Source organism: Staurois parvus, unplaced genomic scaffold (assembly GCF_062004578.1).
Source record: "Staurois parvus isolate SC_StPar_1 unplaced genomic scaffold, SC_StPar_1.0 ptg000381l, whole genome shotgun sequence".
NCBI lineage: Eukaryota > Metazoa > Chordata > Amphibia > Anura > Ranidae > Staurois > Staurois parvus.
Window position 1 is genome coordinate 2,539,280 of NW_028318177.1, and position 18,951 is coordinate 2,558,230.

Below are 18,951 nucleotides of genomic sequence, written 5' to 3' on the forward strand. Positions count from 1 at the left end.
AGCAGTACTTCTGCTATAGGGCGGATGGGAAGAAGTTAAGTAGTGAATGTGAATGAACTATTTACCTAGAATAAGGATATTGTTTAGCTGCACTCATATCAGTAGTCTCCAAACTATGGCCCGGGGGCCAGATGCAGCCCTTTTCTTGGCTCTATCCGGCCCTTGGGACACTATTCCTCCAACTGACACCAGTGATGACGCACCATTCCTCCCACTGACGCTTTTAATTGGGCACTATTCCTCCCACTGACGCCATCAACGGGGCACTATTCCTCCTGCTAAAACCAATGATGGGGCACTACTCCTCATACTGACATAATTAATGTGGCACTATTCCTCCCATTGATACCAACCATGGGGCACCATTCCTCCTGCTAAAACCAACAATGGGGCACTATTTCTCCTGTTAGAACCAATGATGGGGGAGTGTTTACTCCCACTGATGCCGAGACATTTTCTACTCCCACTGGCCAGAGTCCGGCCTCCCTCAATCCTGAAGGACATTAAACTGGCCCTTTGTTTAAACATTTTGGAGACCCTACTCTAAATGATCAGGCCATCCCTCAGCTTTCTAGCCATGTTTACTGGGAGGTTGTTCATTTTCAAAGATCATAACAAAAGAATAAGGTTGGTTTTAGTTGATTTCTAACACATTAGAAACACCTGCTGGTTGTTTACATTACTGGGCTGGCAGGCTGTTAAGATTCTGTTCTGCTAGAAAAAAAGTTTGCATTGTAAAATGTAAAAATTAATTTCTCCACAATGCTTATAGATAAAGAGATAAATGAGGGCTTCTTAAAGTACTTTTCTGCTTCTTCAGATTTTGTAAATGCTTTACTGTGCATGATCTGAGCACAGGTTCACTATGCTCATTATAAATACATTTATTTATGTCTGTACTAAACAAGTGTGTTATTACTGAGGCAAAAACACACTGAAGGGCTGAAACACACTTTTCCAATACAGTGCATTGCGGTAATGAGCTTACACTGCTTAGCATTAGTGTGTTTTGGTGTCATTCATTTTGAACAGCCACCTCAATGAACTAAGACATCACTGCTCCAATGCACATGGGTGGCAACACATCACAATGCGGTCAGTTGCATCAGAAAAAATATTGCCAATACATTGTTTTGTCCATTCAACTTTCATCCATGGGTCGAACACTTTTCCTATTTTAATTTATGTGGAAAATATGTGAATTTTGGGTAAAATTCATGTGGTGAGTAATGGGTGAAAACACTCATAACTAAAACCTTACATTTTTCATCTTTTCCACTTAGCATGAACCAGACACTTCTCAGAGTCAAATATAAATGGTCTTTGGTTACAATAATCCTCCCATTCGGCTATCATTTTGCAAAAAAAGAACTTTAAAGACTGTTTTTATTATATCCTGAACACAAGCAAGTAGGATTATCAAATGCATGCAACACTTGTAGTATCTGGAAAAGGATGATGGTGGTGGTGGTGGTGGTGGTGGGGGGTTAGGCATTCTTTAGAATGTCTCTTTTTATTGCTTAGTGGTTCTAGCAGGTAAAAGAAAACACCTGAAACTGTCAAAAAAAAGATCTTGTTCACTTTTTCAGTGTCAATTTCCAGAATCTAACAAAGTGACATAGGAGCAAAACCTCTGCTGCTGGGGGCCCCAACAATCCTGCTTTCTGCCACACACAATCTATCTGCATAAGTGATGACATAATATAGTATGCTTGGGTGTGACGTCATTGTGCCATTTAGCCTTTTTAGGATCAACGTGGGTGTTGAGATGGATGAAATGTTGGATACTTAGGGAAGATATGGGGTTATAGAAGCTGGGAATGAGTGTAGGCCACTGAAATGAGTGTAACCCTAGATTTACACTAGTGCTGCTGCATAACCTTGCATCCTTCAGTGTGTTTTTATATCATGTTTATGAGTGTTTTCTCATATCTCATGCATTTTTGTTTTGGCCAAAAACTATCAATATCAGTTGTGACATCATTGTTGCTAGGAGGAACAGACTGGATTTTAAGCACAAAACTGAGAGAAAAACACACATTTCTCTTGTGTTCCCATCAAAGTCTATGGGGCCAAGAACACACTGGGTAGCACCAAGAGGAGCACTTGCACCTTTTCAAAAATCACCCTGCACCATGTTGCATTGATGTGAACAAGAGAACAAAGAGATTTCCATTGTCAGGCATGGCAGACACACGACAAATTGCACTAGTATGAATGGAGGCTTAGTATTTGTAAGGAAGAGAGATGAAGGGGTTATGTGCTTGTTAGATAGGGAGAGGTGAAGTTATTATTTGGGGGAAGAGTAACAGGGGGTTACAGGGATGGACTCATTGGATGAAGCTATGGGAAGACACCTCATGTATTGAGATGTAGGGGCTCTGGCTCACCTCTTGCACTAGGATTCTGGAACTATAACTGCATATGAACTACTTTTTGGGGTTGATTTACTAAAGGCAAATAGACTGTTCACTTTGCATGAACTTTTCCCGTAGCTTAGTAAATGTGATGAAAATTCACTTTGCAAAGAATACCAAATCACATGCATGGAAAGTTATTGAATGATAGGAGTCAGCAGAACTTCACCTTGTTCACTAAGCTAAGGGAAACTTCCCTTGCAAAGTGCACATTCTCTTGAAAAGTCTCTGATTTTAGTAAAAATCCCTTGATGTCAATGTGATCTATACATATTTCTTGGACTAGTTGGTGGATCAAGCCAGCCTGTTCTGACCAGAGTAGCGTCTATTAACTCTGCGGTATTGTTTGCTGCTATGAGATATGTATTTAGTCTGAAAGATCACATGACTTCTCTACACACCCTACTTACTCTATGGATCATTCTCAAACATGCTTAATGTATTTTTAATACTGAGGAGTAACAAAGTGCCTAAATGTATTAAAAATGGAAGACATGGAAACAAATAAGCAATGCTACAAAACTAACAGCAAACTTTGAATGACTAACATCAGCAACACAGTTGACAGAAATCAGCATCATAATTAAAGTCATTTTATTAAATAAATATATACCTAGTAAGATCTTAGAGTCATGTTTTTCATACTTGTATTGATGAAAGTCTAGTAGCTCTGGACACAGAAACATCAGGTGTAGTTCCCCAATTTGCCCACTAGATGTCCCCATAAATAGGGAAGAGTAGGCAGTGGCAGTGCCTAGGCACAGTGTAGGTTTGAGATCCCCAGAGTTCCTGGACTTGGCTCATATCTTTGCTGTTTCATGTTTGCAACTAAAAAATGTGCCATCACTGTTTAAATGACTAAAGGGATGTAAATACACAGATCAGCCTTAACTTTATGTCCACTTTCAGGTCAAATGAATAACATTGATTATCTTGTTGGAATGGCACCTGAAAGTCAATAGTATATATTAGGTTGCAAACATGTTGTCCCTGAAGTTGATATGTTGAAGGCAGAATAAATGGGCATAGCAGTTTGATGTCTATAGGGCTGTGTAGCCCCAGACTGGTTAGGGTGCCCATGCTGGCCCATGTCCACAGCCAAAAAGTGCCTACAATGGGCACTCAAGCATCACAACTGGACCACAGAGCAATGAAAAAAGATCTGATAAATCATGCTTTCTTTTACACCATGTGGATGGCTGGGTGCGCATGCACCACTTACCTGGGGAGGAGACGGCAACAGGATGCAGTATGGGAAGGGAAGACAAGCTGGCGGAGGCAGTGTGATGCTTTGGGCAAAGTTCTGCTGGGAAACCTTGGGCTCTGCCATTCATGTGGATATTGATTGACACATACCACCAACCTAAACATTGCTGGCCATGTATACCTCTTTGTGAAAACAGTTTCCCCTGATGGCAGTGCCCTCTTTCAGCAGCATAATGCACCCTGCCACACAACAAAAATTGTTCAAAAATGGTTTTGGAAACACAAAGAGTTTGACTTGGCCTCAAAATTCTCCAGATCTTAATCCAATCAAGCATCTGTGAGATGTGCTGGACAGAGATCAGGCTCGAGTAAGTGAGTGTGTGTAGGGGGGTGGAAACAAGTAGTGGGACATTTTTTACCTTAATGCAGGAAAAATATTAAGGTAAAAAATGATTTGCATTTATAACCACTTTAAAAAAATCTGCTACTGATCACTTAGTGCCAGCATACCACAGCATACCTTCAGAGGTCTCGTGGAGTCCATGCCTTGACAGGTCACAGCTGTGTTGGTGGCAAAAGGGGGACCTTCTCAATATTGGGTGGTTGGTCATAAAGTTACTGTATGGATGATCGGTGTATGTAAATCAACTCTGCTCCAGCAAAATAATGAAAATGCTTCCTTTGCATGGACTCTTCTTTCTCCTAATTTCAAGACGGGAGGGTCTTCTGGAAAATAAACTTGTACTGGGTGAAGCTGCCATTGAAGCCCATTGCTGTAAGGGGAAGCTATGGGCTTGGCTCCTGGGTGGTGCTGATTAGGGTAGGCTGGGATGTCTCTGTAATAGTGTCGAGGGAAAGATCCCATGCCAATAGCACCTCAGTAAGTCTAAGGAGACAAACCTATGCCAGGCAGGAATGGGCTAGAGAGTACAGGTGCTCCCCCACCACATGGCTGGAAGTGGGTTGGACATGCTCCCCAGCACAGCAGATAGGCCCACAACACAACAGCTAAAAATATGCAATCTGAATAAATGATTCTACATATTTATCTGTGCTATGCTCCAGTGATTCTGGATACACAGCTGGCTACACAGGCAAGGATTTGTACTGAGATCATGTTTTCATTTCTTTGCACTGATAAGGTAATTAACACCAACACTGCTCTTAAAAGTAAAATGTTCTATAATTTCATAGAGTGCTTATCGCTTATCTTCATGTATTAACACAGCAAGGTAACATTTTACACATTTGTTACTCATACGAGTATCCGTACTCACACATTGTTACATGCCTGCTCTTCCATATGTTTTATACTGCATTTTATATAGAGTTGTAAACGTTTGCCATGCAAAGAAGTGACAACATAATGATAAAACACATACAGGTATTGATGGTATAATTTACATGAAGTCAATCTCTATATGTTTCCAATTATATAGGTGTATATGTGGCCAATTTAAAGCAGTATTAAACCCAAAAACAAGCATTTATTGTATTGCAGCTTACCATCTCTCTGCTGATACTTCCTTTCCACCCAGACTGATGGGTTTGTTTACTAAAGCTGAAGAGTGCAAAATCAGGATCACTTCTGCATAGAAACCAATCAGCTTCCAGGTTTTATTGCCAAAGCATAATAGAACAAGCTGAGGTTAGAAGCTGATTGGTTTCTATGCAGATATGAGTCTGATTTTGCACATCCGGCTTTAGTAAATAAACCCCACAATGTCCCTATTGCTCCCTCATCCAGAGTGGGGGCACTCTAATACAGGAGGTGTGTTACTGGCCAGATCACCAAGGGAAAACAGCCTAAACAAAGGAAAACGAATGCAGCCACCACAGCTTATGATTGGTAAGCTGCAATATATGACATTTTTGGATCTGGGTTTAATACCACTTATGTCTAAATCAGTTTAATAGTTGATACACTCATATTACAATGATTACACAATGCAATGATTACATCATGACTCACCATTCCACGGAATATACAGAAGATACTTGCACATAAAAGATAGGAAGCTAGCAGCAAGTCAACTGGTCTCCGGAATATATTTTTCTTCTGAATATTTTGTGCTTCCTACAAAAACAATGTAGACTAATGTTAAAGTGGAACTTTATGTAAAAATAACTGTAACAGGCAGGATTTTTAATGCAGAAGAGACATGCTGTATATGCGGGAGTGACATCATCTCGGCCTGGCTAATGGAAACATCCGGGAATTGATAGCTGGAAGTTGGGTTGAAGATGTCAGCGGCCAGTGGGGAGCTCCGGGCAATCACAGCGCTGGAGAACAGGTGAGTATAGTTCTGCTTTAATTAATAGCTGGAACTTCAATATGCATATAAAAAAAATGTATGTAAACCCTAAGTGATTGAAATAAAGCACTGCGTATAAAAAATGCCCTTTTTATTAAAATATTTTTGTAATCAATGTTTCCTTCTTTGTTACCCCTCAGTGCTGCTTATCTCCTGCAGCTGCTTTGCTGCCACCTTCTATCTACATGCATGTACTCCAGCAATGAATGCAAGGCGTTTCTTAAGGTTTCTTGATGGTGACAATGGTGGACCATGCCTATGTAATGTTTGTTAAAACGGGCACTTGTAGTCTCCATCAGAAGCCTGCATGAAAGACTGAAAACACAGAACAATTGGGAGACATCCTATAACAGAAAGAGCCTGTACAGGGGGTTTCAGGGCAGGATTACCAGCTATTCTCTGAATAAAGCTACAGATTAAAGAATGATTTATCTTCAAGTCTTCCCTGTTGGCTCTTATGTGGACAATATGCTGCACTGTTTGTATTTGCCTATACTACTTCCTAATGAACATTTTGGTATGCATAAAAATAATTTAAATGGCTTTTGAAATTATATTAACATGCTAACTCCTATGTTAGTGAATCTGTGTAAAGATGTTCAACCCAATTTATTAGGTTAGGTCCAAATCCATGGGAGTGAAAGATTTCTAAACGATAGAACACTCCACTCTATCGAATGCTTTTCATTTCTCTAAAAAGACCTCCACACAGCTCTCAGGGTTATCATTAGAATGTTGTAAATTGTAAATACAAATATTAATAAAGGTGGCCCAACCTACACATCTGCTCGCTGTTAGACAATGTGTTTTACACACCATACCAGTCTGCTGGAAACCCATCCAAAACCAAGTGTTTTCTAGTTAGGAATCTAGAAATTGCAAGCTTTGTCACAGGGGTACTGCAGGTCTTTTCTTTGTAAATGGGGTATTGCAGGTCCTCCCCAGCACTTGGGGATAATGATGGGAAAAGGCATAATTTACACACAGGAATCTAATTCCTCTAGTGTATAAAATGATGCGAGGGCATCCAGGATTTGTGGTGTTTGGGTGTATTTGTTCCCTAGGTGGTCTATATTTGTAGGTATAGCGGTCGGGCTGTATTCGGGTTTGGCTAGATAAGCCAATAGCCTCCCAGCTTTATTGGGGAATGCAAAGATGTTTTGGTAAGTATAAAGCAAATGTATCTTAATTTGTTGTCGCAGAAACAGTTTTCGTTCCTCTTTTTTTTTTTAAATAGTTATTTGGGGTAGGAGCTAAAGTGCGTACGGGTTCAGCTTGGGTCATCACCATTTCAGAAGTGCCTATTAAAGCTTTTGAATTGTTTCTAAATATTCCAACAACAGACATAGAAGCTAGTAATAATTAGGCTCCATGCACATGGGGCGTTTTAATAACGCTGAGTTTTTCAGCGGTTTTTAGAGTTTTTCCATTAGTGTTTTGCCACATTTATTTCGCATTTGCGGTTTATAAAACTAAAAAAATGCCGGTTTGCAGTGTTTTACCATGTTTTACCACGATTTTCAGTGTTAGGAGTGTTTTTACAGCTAAAAAACTCCTCTAGAAACCCACTAGTTCTGTTTTTTTTCCCAGCCAAAAAACATGTGTGCATGGACACATAGGATAACATGGTGGGGGGTTTACTAGCTGTAGAAGAAAACTCCAAAAGCCAAACAGCTGCTGTAAAAACGTCCAGTGTGCATGAGGACTGAAACCATGATTTGCTATAATCTTTTTATATACAGAATGTACTCTGTCCTCCATATACACTGCACGAGCAACCAGCATAGAGCCAGATCATCCACAAGGCAACCCTAAGCAGGATCCTAGGGCCAGTAGATGTCAAGAGGTCCCAGCTATAACCTTCATTCTCTTGCACTAAATTAGCAGTACAGGGCAATTGGTCATAGCTGTCTACCTGCCTCTGTGTTTACAAGGGAAGACATACTTATGGAGTTTGTATCTGATGGGGCCATGCCAATGGAGACAGTGCAAATTGGGGCACCTTATTTGTGCAATCCATATCAATGCTAGTCAGAGATGGGAGGTCAAAGCTAATACTTTGCCTAGGGGCCCATTCTGCCTACATCTGTCTCTGTTTGAGAGTAAAAAGGCCTTTATAAACCTGACCAAAGATGAGGAAGGGTGAAAAGGGGCAAGGAGGTAAGGGAGCAAACTACACATATAAAAGTCAGGGGGGATTACTAGAGTTATTTGTGTATATTCCAACCAGGTCACACATAGCTAAGGCAGCGTTAATGGTAACCATTTTAAAAGCATGTTTCTTGGCATAACAATATCAATGACATCCAGCTGCTTTCTCTAGATCACCTAGAATCCAGATTAGTCAATGTTAAATACATTACCTCTATAGACGGGTTATGAATAACGGATGGCTGTCTGTAGATCTTGAATGCAGCCCAGAGTGGAAGGCAAAAATATGGCAAGTTTAGGAGAATTGTCGAACCAATCCGTGTACCGTATTTCCCTGTAGAATAGAAAGACCTGTTTATGTTCAGATTGTACCGTAATAAGTATGTGCAGTGACTGTAATGACATAAATCCTAGGGTTTTGATATAAGTAGTGTGATTGTGTGCATGTGTTACATAAATGGCGTGGATGGACACTGGCAGGAATATGTCGCCCATCAGCTTCTCCTAACTGCTGGGAACTGCAGCAGGACAATCTACACCTGTGACATCACAGGAATCCTATGGAACAAATCACTGGACACCAGCTCTGTCATACGGAAGGAAGAAGAATAAGAAACATGTACTACCAGTGGGGCTATTTTTAAAGTGTACCTGTTGGTTTGCCTGGCATAGGCAAAGCACAGGTTCACTTTCAAGCCAGCAAATGATTCTCTTGTCCATGAAGTCCCAAACTGAAAAAAAGAGCATTGGGTGATTCAGCTCAGTAGTATCCACCGATGACTAAAATAAGAGGTGCTGGCACAATTGACCTTTTCATTTCAGACCAAACTAAAGTATTCAAAAAGGGTCCTTCTCTTATTCCGATCTTACGAGTGGTAATCAAGGATGTAAAAAACTTTCTTGAATTACAGAAAAGTTCAATGAGACAAAGCACAAACAAGGGATCACTGGAACCATTAGCAAGAAGTGACAGGCACTATTGTTCTAGATCGGTTGTAGGTGTACAGCCCCAGAATGGGTGAACTGAAGGTACACAGTATACTCTTCCACCAAGATAATGAACAGATTATTCAGGCACAGCACCAATGAGGACCTGACTGATTACAGGGGCAGGCGGGGTGGAAGCCTGGAACTTTTTACATTATTTTTACACTATACTGACAGAAGCCTGCCATGTCAGTGGCTGTGTGTGTTCCTATTACCTTTGCCATCCTAAGCCATGGTCAGTGTAGGCGATCGGAAATAAGGCCCTTATTCTGGGTTCATACAGTCACAATACGTTAACACACATTATGCTGTGCATTCAAGTAGAACTATAGGCAATTTTTTCCCATTTTGGATAGAGTAACCCGTCAGTTTATTTTTTGTCATCTGTGTCCCATTGGAGAGATTTCCCTTCACTTCCTGTTCCATAGCCAAAACAGGAAGTGAGAGGAAATCCCTGCAAATTAAGGGAATTCCTTTGGGACCCCCAGGTCACCAGAACTAGTGTCCCCATTGGAAAATGTACCCTCTATTACTGCTATTATTTCTGCAGACAACCCAAAATTTGAGTTTTCTTTTACTTTCACGTTTGATGATAATGGTAAACAGAACAAACAGGGAGAGTGAATCTCCCTAGCGGGGGCACAGACTGCAGTAGAAACCTAATAGGTGCTCTAATACATCTCTACTCTATCCAAAACTAAAAAATCACGTTTTGCCTTTAGTTATACTTTTACTTTTGTTGTGTTAAGGCATTCATTTAAATGGGCTAAAAATTGTGAAGCAGTTTCACCAGCATGCCAGTATGTATGGGGCCTTTGTGTTGTACAATTATATTACATTTGAGTGCTTATTCTGCACCTGTGGTACATACCTGCAATGCTTCCAGGTATAAAGACAGCCATACTCATTATAATAGATCCAATCCAATAAAGGCCGATTGTCCTGTAATTTTGACTGTAGAAGAAAACAGCAATGAGTATTAATGTCTGTGTTTCTGAACAAATTGTAAGGTTTTTTTTGAGTATATGTGTGTGCATCTTCCAGGTTAATTAGAAATCAAACCATACAAAAATTATCCTCAGTAGTCCCTATGTACACAGGAATAATAGACACAAGGTTATAGGACTTTAGGAGCTCAATAATGAAAGTGATCCTGCATTGCTGCATCTGAAATCATTTGCATTAATCCTTAATTAAAATAATAGTAATCAGAACTACAGGGGCTACAGGAGAAACAATAGAGTTTAATATTCAAAGGTGCAAAAAAACAAAACAAAAAAACACCTCTTCGTGTCTCTGGTGGAAATGCAGTTAAAGCCGTACTAAACCCAAGAACAAAACTGCAATATATTGTAGCTCACTGTCCTTACATGTGGTGAGTGCATTCATTTTTTTTAATTTTCTCAAGCAAATACAGAAAATACCTGTTGATACTGCCACAAATGCTGTGTCCTTGGCTCTTCCTGTCAGCTGCACAGAAGAATACCTTCCTTCCTATCTTCTGTAAACTACCTATTGCCCTCTCCCCCATGTAATGGATTTGAAGAGATATTGACATGTGTGCAGTCAATATCAGGAGAGCAGCCTAGGGCAACAGCCATGGCTCCCTACATTGATACAATGGAGGATTGACATAGCAAACCAGGGACAGAAAGTGTTATTTGCAAAAGGATCACCAGGTGAAAATAAATCAGAAGAAGCTTGAAAAAAAAAGAAAGCAAATGCAGCCACCACACCAAGGGTCAGTAATCTGCAATATATAAAATTTTTGGTTTTGAGTTTAGATACACTTTAACTCTTATATATTAAGTAAATGATGGTACCGTATTTTCTGGCGTATAAGACGACCCCCTACTTTTCCTGTTAAAATATAGGGTTTGGGCTATACTTGCCGTATAAGACTACCCCTCTTCCAACGCACACCAAATAAAAATTAAAAAACGTCAGATTTGATTTCAATATGGTATGGTATTTCAATGATGGGGCACGATTCCTCGCTCTGACACCAATGATGGGGCACTATTCCTCCCACTGACACCAATGATGGGGCACTATTCCTCCCACTGACAACAATGATGGGGCACTATTCTTCCCACTGACACCAATGATTGGGCACTATTCCTCCCACTGACACCAATGATGAGGCACTATTCCTCCCATTGACACCAATGATGGTGCCCCATCATTAGTGTCAGTGTGTGAGGAATAGTGCCCCATCATTGATGTTATAGCGAGGAATCGTGCCCCATCATTGGTGTCAGAACAAAGAATCGTGCCCCTTCATTGGTGTCAGTGGGAGGAATAGCACCCCAACATTGGTGTCCGTGGGAGGAATAGTGCCCCATCATTGGTGTCAGTGGGAGGAATAGTGCCCCATCATTGGTGTCAGTGGGAGGAATAGTGTCCCAACATTGGTGTCAGTGGGAGGAATAGTACCTCATCAGTGGGGAGAAGAATAGTGCCCCATTGTTGGTGTCAGTGGGGGGAGGAATAGTGCCCCATCGTTGGTGTCAGTGGGAGTAATAGTGCCGCATCGTTGGTGTCAGTGGGAGGAATAGTGCCCCATCATTGGTGTCAGTGGGAGGAATAATGCCCCATCATTAGTATCAGTGACACCAATGATGGGGCACTATTACTCCCACTGACACCAATGACACTTGCTGACCCCTGTTCCAGTATGGTGCTGTTGCAGCCAGCATATGTGGTTGCAGCAGCACCTCTGCACTGCACACTTACCGGCTCCCTCACTCGATTTTCGCGGGTCCGCTCGGCTCCGCCTCCTCGCCCATGATTGGCCGCCTGTGTGCCTTTCCTGAGCTACAGTTCTGGCGGCCAATCACCGGTGAGGTAGGCGGAGCCGAGCGGCAGGTGTGAGGGAGTGGCCGGAGTGACTGAAGGAGCAGTGCTACCTGGACTGGATCGTCGTGGGAGCCAGGTAAGAGACAGCAGCCCTCTGCCCACCCCTGTACTTAGTGTCCCTTCCGTTGGAAGGGGGGGAGGCGGCGGCACCGCGCCGCCCCCCTAAAAAGTGCCGCCCTGACGTATACCGGCGTATAAGACGACCCCCGACTTTTGAGAAGATTTTCAAGGGTCAAAAAGTTGTTTTATACGCCGGAAAATACGGTACTTCCTTAAAGTGGTTGTAAAGGTTCAAGGTTTTTTACCTTCATGCATCTCCTATCTCTCTTTATGCTTGCCAAGAGCCCCAGGGTCTTGTACTAATGATCGGGACCTGAGATTCTCGGTTCAGGATCACCTGTTCGCCGTGATAGCCTCTGATTGGCTATCACAATGATCAGTCACTGTGAGCTCACCCCTGTGTTTATGTCCTCTTCTGAATGAAGGGAAAGATACATTGTATCTTACTTTCCTTTCAGGAGAGGAAGATATAAACAAACAAAAGTGTGTATAACAATTTTAAAAAATTAAAAAAAAATAGCTAGATCAAGGTTTGATCTACGTCAGAGCCAGGGTCAGTGTTAGGGGTCAAGGTAAGGGTCAAATGTCAATGGTTAGTATATTTTGGGTAGAATTTTTTCCTAAAAAAAGCATTTTTTAAAGTAGTATCAGTGTCAGTGTGTTACAGGTAGAATAAAAAAGGTGGATTATGGCCAATGGGATTTGTAGTGTGCGTAGAGCTGGGGGCTGATAAATGAAAGGTCTGCCTCCTTCATCCATTGAGCACCATCACTACATCACTACACTGATGATGGAAGCTATAGTACAACTTCAACGACTGAAGGAAGGGGGCGTATTGATGAGCACCTATGACAGGTACAGTGGTTGTATTAACCTCTGCAGCACTGAAAGATTACCAGGGTATGGGGGTAGATGATGGAAGATTAAAAGTAAGACAGCAGCTAGCAGCACAAGGGACACTTCTCATTTGTTGTAAGTATCGTCCCTCACGTTTATCTTTTTTTCTAAACATTAATTCAATATATTTTTTTTTTTAGAACTTACTTTTTATTGATTTTTAAAGTGCTTACAACAAACAGAGTTGCATAACAAGCACAAAGCAATAAAGAAACAGAGAAATAGGCTCATCGATGAGAGGCATTTAGGTACATACAATGTCAATACATAACAGTGGATCATCATTTTCAGTCAATGAAGTAGGCAAATCATAAATGGAAATATCCCATGGTTCCCAAACTGCTTCAAAGATGGGGACAGAGTTAGCATGCAAAGCAGTGAGATGTTCCATTCTTCTAATCTCTACTATAACCTTCAACAATTCCGATTGTGTAGGAGGCGTAGTAGAAAGCCAATGCATGGGAATGGTTCTCCTGGCCACTGTTAAAACATGGGAGGATAATTTCCTGGCAAATTTGGAGAGGCCTGAAAAAGGTAGGCCCAACAAAAAGTGGATGGGCTCAAATGGAACAGGAGCCTGTAATAGTAGCTGTAAAATGTTAAGGACCTTTCTCCAAAAGGGTGCAATGTGCTGGCAAGTCCAAAAAATGTGGAAGAGAGTGCCAGTTTCCTCATCACATCGCCAGCAGACAGAAGAAACACTTGGATTGTGAGCATGGAGAACCTCAGGAGTCTTATACCAAAACATCAATATTTTATAAGTATTTTCTTTATATACTACACATATAGAAGATCAGGAAGCAGCCTCCCAAATCTTGCTCCATTGATCCAAGGCAATATCCCGTTGGAGGATTCGGGGCCATTTACGCATATAAAGGAGTGTATCAATAGTAAGGGGGCAGGCGACTTGAAGCAGCTTATAAGGAAATTATACCTAGCTTAGCTTAGAGGAAATTATACCCCATTGATATGGACCCTGAATGCAGATACGTTCAAAAGGGGTAGGCTTCTAAAAAGTTAAAGATGGGGTTTTGGAGGAAAAAAAGTGACGTATCTGTAGATAAGCATAATATTGGTGAGGTGACATACGAGTGGCTTTTTGAATCTCAGAAAAGGGTTTAAGTTTACGAGTCGCTGGATGGACCAAGTGTCGTAACAGAAATAGATTGGCTTCGGCCCAGGGGCGCACACGGGCCGAAGCCAGACTATCTGGGAGATTGGGATTAAGTATGACATTGGTCAGAGGGGAACACAGGGAAGACAGGGCAAGTTGAACCCTATACTGCCTCCATATAGATAACGTGAATTGCATGGGTCAAATTCAATATTTAAGGTATGAGAAAACCCATTTTTCTTTGTATGTCTTTTCAATCACGTAAATATTGCATATACCTATTTCATATTCAGCAAGTAACAAACTCAAATTCCACAGACTGATAAATGACTCAGAGGAGATACACAGCCCCTCTTTTATTGCTAGCAGATATGGGACCATCTGTTTTAGTCAGTTATAAGCATGCAGCCAGCAAGCACAGGCTTTCTTATTGTTGATGTGCAAACTAAACCTTATAAATACATGCATCCTGTAGTAACTATTTATTTTATTTTTATTCATACCCAATATTGTCTATGAAAATTGGATTATTGTTAATTACAACTACAAACAAATGTATATAATATATAGGTTGGTTATGCTTCAATCACTTACTCCCAAGCGATCGCTGCCACCATCAATAAGTACATCAGGTAATGAGCAGTGCCATCCCAGTAGCAGATCATGTGACCATGAGCTGTGTTCAGATATGGCTCACTCTGGAAAATGACATTATGATAATTACTATTTAACAAGAAAGAAGTGGTCTGTATATTTGTTAGTGGCAACTACAAACAATTTTTACCTTCTTTTACTCCAACATACAGCATAACATTTAATTTGCTTGAACTTATTTGTACTTGGCAGTCATACACAATAAATTCTTCTCGTCTAGGTTAATACTCATTTAGCATTATATAAAATAAATTCCACTTAAAATGCTTCATGTTTTACAATTTACTGAAAGATGTTTGATTACTTTCCTAATATTTTGAAGTTTCTGGATTCTCTAGGTTCCATTACATCAGGGTTTCTCAAGCTAGACATTAGGGACTCCATAACAGGTCTTGTTTTCTATAACAGTGTTTCTCAGCCATGATACTATGGCAGCCTGGGGTGCCATCTGGGTTTCCTTGGGGTGCCACTAACACAGAACCCAGTTTGCGCAAGATTAGCTTCATCGTGAGTTGAAATGGTGAGGACGGGCTGGCCTCCACCACCATAACAACCAATGATGCTGTAGGGTAAGGACAAATGGAGATGCTCTGATGTGATGGGGCTCTCAGGTATAGATGCATCCAATGTTTGGGGGCCTCTGATGAAAGAGGGTCACTGATGTGAATGGGGCCTTTGATGTGATGGGGGGCCTCTGATGAAAGAGGGTGACTGATGTGAATGGGGCGTTTGATGTGATGGGGGGCCACTGATGAAAGAGAGTGACTGATGTGAAGGGGGACTCCATTGATAACATAACATTTACACTTTTTTTATATTTTTGACTGGGGTGCCTTTGCATACTTTAAAGAGTGCTGTGACTGAAAAAAGGAAGAGAAACTCCATTCCAGATTGCTTTATAGAAACAAAGGTGAAATTACGCCTGACGTCAATCACTGCTTGTAAGCAGGTTGAATCCCTTTTACCTCTTCACGCCGGCGCCTCCCAGCCCTTTAAGGCGTTTCAGATGCCAGGAGGCAGGGCGGGGGTTTTAGCATCATGTGACCGCCGTGATTTGTGTCACAGCGGTCACATGATCGGAAAAGGTCCCGATCACAAGGGGAGATCGGGACCTTTCCGTGAGACACCGACATATGTGCTGGGAGCGCGCAGGGTGCAAGCTCTCAGCACATATGTTTTCAAATGGTATGCAAATATGCGGCCACTTGGCGTCAAGGCTCAGCCGCCGAGAGGCCGCATATTTGCGTATGGTCAGCATCAAGGGGTTAAAGTAATTAGCCACCAGCCCAGGATGGGTTGGGTAAGGGTTAAAATCTTGGCTACCAGTTTGAGGGCTTCTTGGGTTTCAGCCAGCCCACCTGTGATATAAATTGAGGGAAAGCTGAGAAATCAGGTGATCCCTATGTGTACCAGTGTGCTGTGGTGCTGCTGATTCCATATCCAGAAGAGGATTAATTATGCAAGGTTCTCGGGGAGCCACCAGCCATAGACCATGTCACCGATAAAGGACTTCGCTACCATACATGGACTCTATTATGCTCTCAAGTTATGCCTTGGAGGAACTGTTTGTGTTTTATACTGCTATCATGTTTTAGTCGAAGAAGATAATTAACCATTTCCCGACAATGCTATAGCTGAAAGACGGCTACAGAGCGGTCCTCCAGTTTTGGGAGGGCGTCCATGGACGCCCTCCCAAACCCCTGCCTCTCGCACACTCCCTGGGTCCAATCACAGCTGATCACATGTAAACAGACTTGTCGGTTATCGGTAGTGCTTTCCTCACATGCTCCATCTGTGTGAAGAAAAGAGAGACGATAAACGGCAAGGTTGTCAGTACATTGTCTACAATGATAATCAGTGCAACTTATCAGTGCCCATCAGTGCTTCCATATCAGTGCAGCTTATTAGTGCCGCCTAATTAAGTTCCATCTGTGCCGCCTCATCAGCATACATCAGTTCAGCCTATAAGTACACATCAGTGAAGCAGAAAAATTACTTATTTGTAAAATTTTATAAGCGATACTAAGAAAACTTTTTTTTCACATTTTCAATCTTTTTTTGTTTGCTTAGCAAAAAAATTAACAAACCCCAGTGGTGATTAACCACCAAAAGAAAGTTCTATCTGTCGCAAAAAAATGATAAAAATTTAATATGGGTACAGTGTTGCATGACCACGCAATTGTCATTCAAAGTACAACAGCACTGAAAGCTGAAAAGTCACCTGGCCAATCCAGAAAACATGACCTGATATCAGTTCTGCAGGCACTGCTCCATAGCTGTGAGCTCCCCATGACTGGCGAGCAACTTAGGACTTTCAAGAGCGCAGTAAGCGGTCTATTCCCCCATCTCTATACTTAAGACAGGGAAGAACATGTGCTCGAGGGACACTGAGAAAACCATAAACAATAAAGGTGTTCGCTGCCGAACCAATCAGAGCGGGGTGATTCATAAATTGGGTTTTATATATGACAGCTTCAGAAAGAAAAACTATTGGCACTGCTCATAGCAACCAATCAGCTTTCTTCGTGTTACTAAGACAGATTGGAAAATGGAAAAGAAAATGATGTGGTTACTATAAGACAGCACAGAGTTTTATCCTTAGTTGCTGTCATGTGCGAATCTCAATGTTAACGTGTTTTTCAACCTTCCTTTAAAAAATAAATGAATAAATGTAGCTGCATACCTTACATCATCACTGCTTCCTGTCTCTAGTGTTGTGCTGTCTTTACTTATGAAAGCTTCCTTTGTGGAATGTCCACCTATAACACGTCTCCTTTGTCTCTGGTGTCTCCCTTGTGCCACCATATTGCCTAGTGCCTTGCTTCTGGGCCACCAACCGGCCATAATGTGTTTTTTTCCCCCATAAATTTACATAAATACCTCAATCAGGAAAAAAGTATTATTGCCACTAGGTGGCGATGATGATATAGCAACTACATATATTAGAAAAAAATACAGCAATTTGTGTTCTAAATGTGAGGATATTTGTCACATTCATGAAAAGAACATTTTATAGAAAGACCCAATACTGTGTCTTAAATTTATTTTGAGCAAAACCAATCTATCCTGAAAGAAAAATCCATTTGTGGGAAAGTAGATAGACTGATATGATTTTTATGTGTATGGCGCACTGAACAATCTTTTTGATCTTTCATTTGTATTTCTTCTCCCAGACAGTAAATTGATAAACAATACAATGATATATAGAGTCATTCTATGCATGGCCACCATAGCTGTATGCCAGTTGAAGACCTAATCAGCCCAATTTTTACTTCTTCTCCCAATGCAATAAGTCCAGAGGACAGATCACGTTCTATTCTATACCTTTAAAATTACCAATAGACGTAAGAAAGGGGTTGAGAGACAGGACAGCCACACCATCAGAACAGTATGCACCCAGGGACAAACGCCGGCAACACAGACTGCTTTCATCCTAGGCATTCGTTCCCAGGCACATGCTGCCCTAAGCATTAGTACCATTTGGTGCATCATCCAGCCCTGTATAGTTGCAGCAGCTGTCAGCATCTCAATTTTACAATATATAGACAAAAAGGTGCAGCGCTATGAGTGCGGAGGACCTAGATGTACCTGATGAGAGAGGAAACTTCTTTCATGAGTATTTTAAATGCACTTCTGGTGAGTGCGCATTTAATTTATTTCCTGCTCACCTTTGGATCATTTACTCTTATTGGCAAAGGAGACCCGGCAGAATTTGCACATCACATCCTTTTATATGTTTTTGGACATTAGACTGAACATCGAATTTATTTTGAGATGAACATATGATCTAATGTCCTCATCTTTATACTCTTAAAAATTGAGTGTATGTTGATATTTCACCATTTCATTAATAGCGCTGCACCTTTTTGTCTATATATTGTCTTGGAAGGTTATGTTGGTTACCTTTTTGGTGTTCTAGCGGCTTGTACCAAATTTTCATTACAGTAAGCGCTCACTACACAACTCGTATCTAATCTCAATTTTACAGGTCACCTGCAGCACGCCTGGACAGTGTGCCTGAACCTTCCACCTGCACACAAATGCTGGAGTCCTATACACAGGGGCTAAATATCCAATGTGCATGAGGACTAACTGAAATTGTAAGATACGCAAGCCAAGAGAGCCTACCAACTCAACCAACACATCCAAAGGGCAGAAGATCAAAGTAGGTTCATACAATTACATATTCCATAGAAGATGCAGTTGATCTTGTACGCAGATTTGCAGAAAAGTTAACAGTGTGTGCTAAATTGTTGCCTAACAACTATTGTTGCTGTATTTTAATATTTCT

At 41.3% G+C, this 18,951-nt stretch overlaps 1 protein-coding gene across 2 annotated transcripts in view; it reads right to left on the reverse strand.

The window, feature by feature from the left end:
• The window catches only part of TM6SF1 (transmembrane 6 superfamily member 1), a 55,704-nt gene that overhangs the window by 15,912 nt on the left and 20,841 nt on the right, over nucleotides 1–18,951 (reverse strand). For both annotated transcript variants that reach the window (XM_089685717.1, XM_089685716.1), the window contains exons 4-7: nucleotides 14,601–14,704; nucleotides 9,948–10,030; nucleotides 8,302–8,423; nucleotides 5,596–5,700 (exon numbers count right to left, since the gene is read on the reverse strand). In XM_089685717.1, the coding sequence (XP_089541843.1) occupies nucleotides 5,596–5,700; nucleotides 8,302–8,423; nucleotides 9,948–10,030; nucleotides 14,601–14,704 (414 nt within the window). The remainder of the gene's footprint in view (nucleotides 1–5,595; nucleotides 5,701–8,301; nucleotides 8,424–9,947; nucleotides 10,031–14,600; nucleotides 14,705–18,951) is intronic.